At 27.0% G+C, this 7,994-nt stretch overlaps 1 protein-coding gene across 1 annotated transcript; it reads left to right on the top strand.

Moving 5' to 3' along the window:
- Window positions 1–2,044: 2,044 nt before the first annotated feature.
- Window positions 2,045–4,101, top strand: LOC111032734. The gene is made up of 3 exons (XM_022313170.1): window positions 2,045–2,366; window positions 2,455–2,748; window positions 3,920–4,101. The coding sequence occupies exons 2-3, from the start codon at window positions 2,556–2,558 to the stop codon at window positions 4,099–4,101; spliced, it is 375 nt and encodes a 124-aa protein (XP_022168862.1). The 5' UTR covers window positions 2,045–2,366; window positions 2,455–2,555.
- The last annotated feature ends 3,893 nt before the right edge of the window (window positions 4,102–7,994 follow it).

The raw sequence follows: 7,994 nt of genomic DNA, 5'->3' as shown, positions 1-7,994 counted from the left end.
TATTAAGCAAGGTTTTTGATTAATATTACGTATCAATATAGAATTAAATTACTATAAAATATACAAATTAAATTTATTTTATTTTACTCATTTATCGATGACCCGGTTGTAAGGAAGTACATATAATATATAAACGAGGAAAATATTCTTATATAGAGCCGTTATATTTTCCCCAAAAATAATTTCTAGACTAGAATGTAGAAAAAAAAGATATTTCAAATGAATGATTTATAAAGGAATGGTATTGTCCAGGAACAAAATTTTTATTTAATTATATATTTCAAAACAGTATTAACTTGAAAAGTATAGAATAATGACCACGGATCGTATTTTCCAGCAACTGGACATCGCTCAGGACATTATAAATCGAGATAATTTTTGAAACTATTAGTTATACATTGTACAGGATTCTCGTTAAACTAAAATCAAATTAATCTAAAAAATAAAGAGCACAGGACTAATAAATAGATCAGTTACTTGTAGGAGTATTTAGGTACGCTAGGGATATCATAAACAAAGAAATTAAGATGGATAGTATTATAAAGCATACAACTCAGTATTTTATTGTTAAAAACGAACAACAACTATCATAATATATTAAAATAGGTATGTTGAAATAATGAGATACATCGAATTGAAATACATGACCGTATATAAATCCCACACCCGACAGAACCGTGCCACCGTGGTATAAATACCTTCCTGAATTATAAACAGGAATTTTATTTAACACGGAATTTGATATAATCTGGTATATATAATATAGGGCCCAATGCACAGTGTTTCATCAGATGACTAAACGAGATGTCCACACGAAATTATTATAAAATAACGGAAGATAATCTGAGTAGTTTTGAATGTTGTTTGCATGTTTAGTGTAGGACAAGGACAATAATATTATTCAATGCGATGGGATTTCGTGTTTATGTACGTAATACAAAACAAAATAATTGATAATATGCAGCCATATATTATAATATTTTAAATATGGCTCAATACAAAATGTACATACTTAATGCATATAATGGTTGTCTATATTGTGTATTGTGTGTACAAATGTGGTTTGTTTTTTTCAATTTCAATTTCTCTCGTCCATATCAGAAAAATAAACATGTTTGTCTTTCAATTTTTATAAATAAACAAATCATAAGTTTTTATTAAATTAATAGGTATGAGGTACTTGTCAGTGTGTTATGTTAAGAGCATATTTAAAGAAATTTAAGGACATTCAAAACGTAATAATATATTATTTTATGTCTTAGGCACTTTGTGAAATCGATCATGTTTTCATGAAACTTCGTCCATTTCGTTACGTACCCATTTAAAGCTTATCCAGTGTACACAACACACGTACGACAAATAATTAAAGTTTTTTAGACAGCCGATGCTATAATTAACTATTTTGACACTGTTAAACATAGTATCTATATAGTCTTTATTGTGTTATGCCTATTTGATGTATGGTAATCGTATCATATTATTACGTATTTCATATTACGCAGTAGGTACACACTAAATACTAAATAGTAATACTTACATTAATTATACGTTAAGGTATAGGAATCGCGGGCACTGTTTTAGTGTTTTCCCTTGGTACTTATTAAGCATATGTAGGTACAATGCATATGTATAATTTTTAATTTATTTTCTGTTACATAAAATGTATAAGTTTATTAACAATAATTATACAATTTATATAATATATTTGTTTATAAACATTAAATATTTAGTTCTCATACAATTGTATTGTATGCGACAATGTATCTATACTGTTTTTTTTCTAAATACAATGTTTAACAAAACGATATCATACATCGTACATCTATATACGTATATATTATTGTAGTATAATTGTAATATAATTATTTGTACTATGCAACAGAAAAAATATAATTAATAGTTTATTAACCAATAATTTTATTTTTGAAAAAAAAACAAAAATTATATCATTTAAAAAAATGAATTAAAAAATTATTCAACTTGTGTTAGGTATTAATTGGATTTATTAATTTTTTTTATAGGTGAGAAGAATAGTTAGTTTCGTACATATTAAATTTACCTATAGTAATTATGTTTTCCATTTCAATGTGTCATATCATATTTTTTTCGACATTTTAAGATGATATATTTTTATAGAAATATCTAATATACCACTACTGTCAATAAATTATCATCTATTTTCCACTCCACTTCCTGAACAGTGTTGTTTATCAACATTTTTGGAAAAATAAATCGGCGAGTTATCCGCAAGATACGACGTAGCGCTATCGTCAATAATATCTTAACAATATCGCCCGTCACCAGATGTCGTGAAGTTGTGTAAAAACACGTAGTCCACCGTGCACCATGTGGCATCGTCTGCTGCAGTACGTATCACAGACAAAATAATATATCATATTATGATCACGCTACACTGTTACAATAATATAATACTGGTGTTTGTATCCCCTGCAGCTAAATAAACCGTGACCTCGGTCGTTCGTCGATCGCCGCACATTCGTGTGTTTTTGTTCATACGGTACTCTAGATAAGTGGGCACATAATATTATATCAAAATGTCGGAAAATGGCGATGACAGTTCGGACTTCGACGTGGCAATGGGCGCAGAATTTTCAGACGAGTCAGATCGCTCAGATTATGGTCGTCAAGACATGTATTCGGATTACAATAGATTATTTTTCAGACCAATAATGTATTGTGTCCCTCCTGAAATGCGACCATATGTACAGAAGCTCTCCGCAGATTCCGGTAAGGAAAATTATAAATATAATACATACATTATATGTATGTGTTTGACACAATAAATAGTTTTTAAGTGGGGAGTCTCGTGAACACTGTTAATTTTAGTTCAAATTTGACAAAATTAAAAAAGGTAGTTATTACGTTGTCTGATTTTAATGCTGACAAAAGATTTCAATTCAGCAGAAAAATGTCTTTATATCGTTTGAAACACTTTGAAAAAATGCAATCTCATTTAATTTTGGACTGTAATCGAAAACACGAATACACAGATTTTATCAAATCTAAACCAAAAATGATCTATTGACATTTTTCTGCTGAATTCAAATCTTTTTGCAACTTTAAAATTAGACTACGTTAATCAAATTTTATTTTATCAAAACAAACAGTAAGTTGCCATTAAACTCGTATGATAAATTGGTGTTGATATCGAGTTATATTGTCATGTACATGCGTGTACGAGAGTGGCATTCATCGGTACCCGTATTGATCCATAGCCTCACTAATAAATAATAATATTTATGGCTAACACTTCATAGATACCAGACAGCGACAAGATTAGAAATTGTCTAATTGGTGTCCCTTGAATAAAAGTCATAGTGAGGTCCCTTCAATCATAATTACACAAAACGCCAACTATTTATTGAATTGAGTGTTATATATCCCCGTAAGTCTTATCATGATTTTTTATTTATTAATATGAATAGGAATACAAATATAGTTAACTATATGAACCTAGTGCATTACTTAAGACTTACGTAGTATATTAAGCTCACGAACATTTAATGTATACTACAAACATAGTAGAAAACAAAATACTAGTACGGATAACTTTATAAATACTATAAATAAGGTTTACATATTTGTTACAATTTCCGAGCATTATGATTTATAATGTTAGCGCTAACATGAATATGTCAGTGTGGTGACGCGTAGTGTATGGTGTGAGGAGTAAAATATAAGGACAAACTAAAATCAGTAAAAACGTTTAGGAAAATAATAATAAGTCATAAGTCAAAGCTATCTACAGTCTAAACGTGTTCACTTAAAATTATACTGCGGTGTTTACCTCAGTACATCTTACATTCTTATAATAATAATAAATATATAAAAAAAACTGTTTTTACCATAGTAAATATTTTATAATATCATACATATTGTATTATTTTTATTCTTATAGCTCGCATATTCAAAGACAAAGAAGTAGTTATAAGAAGAGTTCCACACCATCCTACATTCCAGGAACAAACGGAAACCTGTATGGATTATAGATGTAATAAATTGACATCCATAAAATGCAGCACATGTCATGTTTTTGTATGTATAGAATGTTTTGATAACTTTCATGACATTGATAATTGAACAAAAATGTAATATTGTATTACTTTTATGAATTAAATCTTTCAAAAAATAAACAAATATAATTAAATACAGTTTTTTTTACATTTTGTCAACAAATTTAGATCATATATTTGTTTTCTAATGATGTCATCTTAAATATTATATAGTAAATGTGCAAACATATTTTACGTTAAGCGTATTATGCACTGTCTTTCGGAAATATGAAAAATTATGTCTCTTCTAGATTTTTTTCCTACGATTCAACTTAAAAAAAACAAGGAACACGGAGCATTTTTATAAATTATAGTTTATCATAAAAATCGATTCTAAGACCGTGTTACCTGCTATAAGTGTGCTAACTTATATTTTCGAGGATATTTCATATTTTATTCATATCGTATTATTAAAAGTAATTAATTTTTCTATTCAGTATAGTTATAGAAACACAGTAGTAATTGTAGTTATTTTTGACGAAAACATCACATAATATTTTACTAATTATTTATATTAATAACAGTGAATCGAAGGGATCACAATTAATCCCCGCTATTTAGAGGCGTTACGATCCATAGAACCATAAAGGTGACCGTTGGCAGAATTATAAATTACTTCTAGAATACTATTACACGATAGAGTACCCTACACGTACTTATAATCCATGTAAAAAATATGTTCTTATCGAGCAGCACAAAACCATTCATATCATACAATATCATTGACATTCTCTGATTATAGGTTAGGTTACATTTAATATTACTCAACCGTAAAACGGCATAAAATAATAGCACCAATAAAATTGTCCATCTGTTTTATAATACCGAATAACCGTTCTTATCAAGTTATTAAATGGTATAATTAAAAAATAATATAATATATGTATGGAACTTTTCCAGAAGTTATCCAATTATGATAAAATTAATTAAAAATGTAAAACTGTAAAATAAGGGTTTTCAATATTTTCAATTTTATGAAATAGCTTAAATAGATGCCTATTTCACGAACCAAAGTTATAAACTTACACGAAAAGACCGTAGTTTTCGAAATGGATATCCATTTCATAAAATATACGGTTACTGTTACACTAAATGGATGAGAAAATTAAATAAAAAACACAGATCATAGTAAAACCAATTATCGTTCTGCTAAAAATGTGATTATATTTTTTATTTACACTAATTTGCATTTTAATTTTACTTTGGATAATATAATAAGAGTTCACAAGTAACAAATTACAATACAATCTCTATAAGCGCTCATATATACATGTAATTTTACCTACTTAATTAGATTTTTAATTTGAACTCTGTACTTTGTATAGGTAATTATAAATTTTTTTAACACCCTCTTTCCTACAAATTAACGTGGTAGGTTATACACAGGTAAATTATGGATGATTATCATATTAAGAATATAGTAAATGAGTACATACTTTGTACCGGTGTATAATTAAGCTATTTAGGCTCACGAGGTCACGGTCTTCATATGATTTAATTGTTTAAATGTTCAACAACGCCTCTACAAATTATATAGATTTAGGTTATACTAATTACTTAATTTTGACTCGCATCATAATTTATAATTTATTTTAATTTTCAAAGCTATTGAAAAATGCATATTTAAAATTTAAATATCATTCTTTAAATTATACGTAAGTGTACTGGACAAATATAAAATAATAAATAGGTTATAAAAAATACTTAGAACTATTACAATTGAATAATATTTCCAGATAAGATAATAGTAATAATTTATAAATTATCTAGTAAAACATAAATTATTATTTTAAATCTATTTAATGTTGAAGAAAATAGCCAATATGTCCGTGTGAGCGTGTGGGTAGATACTAGATGCTATCATTGGGTATAATAACATTATATTATACTATGTACTACTAGTAATTTATCATTAATTGACTTCCTAGAAGTTAGAACTATCATATTATTATCATTAATGATTCATTGAAATATTGTAGTCCTCCTATACGCGCACGCATCACAAGCAACTTTATACATATAATTATATATTTATATACTCGGACACGACTTCAAAAACTAAAAAGTACCAAAAGTAGAAAATAAATGTTTCCAGTCCGACCGCCCGAAAAAAATTAATCAACATATTTTTGAAAACATATTAAGACGTATTCGAAATTTGAATATTCTGCATTATAGGATCTAGCTGGAGCTAATGGAATTTCGATTTTTTTCTATTCCACTAAAAATGCATTTCCGAAAAAAAAAACATGGTTAGTGACTTCCGAATTGAAATTATTTTTCAAAATTAAAATTGGTCAATAACACTTACACAAATAACAATTAATTCAATTAACTCATAACTCATGATATTGAAATGATTCAATTTATTTGGTTTTAACTACGTCCATGGCCTATGATGTATTGATGTGTCGCATGTACTTTAGTACTTATATGTAAATAGATGTGTCCATCAGTGGAGCTAGGGCTATACCCCCCTCCCTCCATTTACTGTGTTTATTTTAACCATTATAGCCCGTGTATCATAATTTGTAATAAAAAAAATATTGAAATATTGTCTAGTAAAAATATTATAAATAATCCTTATCAGAAATAACTTAAATCTAGAGCTGTAAATTGAAAGTTTTCAAATGAAATTTTTTTTCATTGCAATATTCATGACATTTTCAGCATCGTTGAAATTGTTTAATTTCTTAGCAATTTTTGAATTTTTTTTTCCTACAGGAGTTAGGTACTCGATGTGCCTAAATTAATTTTAATATTATATAAATAATGTATTATACAATTCATGTACCTAGTAAAGAATTATCCTAGATTTTTTTTTAAATTTATAGCAAATACATTTTTAGGTAATAAAATATACTAAATAGTTAACATTTTAATTGTATGTGTAGTGTTTTGTGAATAAATGTAATTAAATTAAAATAATTAACAAATGGAAAATATAATTTAAAAAAATAAATAATTACAAAATCCATTTGAAAAAAAAATGTTCATGAAAATGTACAGCTCTACTTATTAAATCAATAATCTTTATTATATTATCGTGATTAATTGTGAATTAATCACACAGCAGCGTTAGAAATGTGTATACTCCTATATAATTATTGTTCCTTAATTTATTTCAAATATTATTTTAGGCACAAAAAAGTGTAAATAAAAGAAATATTGCATTTGTATTTTTTGTATTTTGTTGTGAGACTTAGCCTCCCTCCCCCCGACAAAATTCCTATCCATGACACTGAGTGTCGGTCTTATTTTCAGTTCATTTTTGATTTCAATATTATGTTTGCAACTATATACCACTAAAATTGTGTGTATTGTATTTTAATTCGATATCCCAATTTTGTAGATAGTTATATAAGCGTACGAAACTATTTTAATATGTGCTGAATAAATTCTAATTCTAATAGGGTGGTATTATTAACTACTATATTACCATTTAATTAATTAATTGGTTCAATGGTAACACAGTCGATATACTACATGATTAGACTTATCATAATAATATTTATTCAGCACAATTAAAAATTTAAATAGGTACACGGTACACGTCAATAAATAATAACAGATACATATTTTATTAATGAAAATAAAGCAACAAGTCATTATTATTAAAATAACAACAACGTATGTTTCTAAACTAATCGAAGTCTGATGTTAGGTCTGAATAATCTTATTCTTATTGAACGGTTTGATTAATATTTAATTTATTGAACCATAAAATATGTCCATTAATCTAACTACACAATTTTATCAGGAGCAACATAAAACGTTATCGTTTAGGCTTTAGAACAACCGCACATTCTCTAATTATTATATTAATACATTAATAAACTTCATTATTATCGAGGGTTAAACATTATCCAAAGGTTCAATTTAAACGGAAACGCGTGTGCGTATGAAAATCGCATTAATTTA

This window comes from Myzus persicae, unplaced genomic scaffold (genome assembly GCF_001856785.1).
Source record: "Myzus persicae strain clone G006 unplaced genomic scaffold, MPER_G0061.0, whole genome shotgun sequence".
Taxonomy (NCBI): Eukaryota; Metazoa; Arthropoda; class Insecta; order Hemiptera; family Aphididae; genus Myzus; species Myzus persicae.
This window is presented reverse-complemented; position numbering and strand designations above follow the sequence as displayed.

What these genes read in the sequence shown, in the direction of transcription:
- LOC111032734 (XM_022313170.1), top strand. Translation starts at nt 2,556, where the DNA reads ATGTCGGAAAATGGCGATGACAGTTCGGACTTCGACGTGGCAATGGGC. An exon ending in GAAGCTCTCCGCAGATTCCG is followed by an intron (nt 2,749 to 3,919) that starts GTAAGGAAAATT and finishes TTATTCTTATAG; the next exon opens with CTCGCATATTCAAAGACAAA.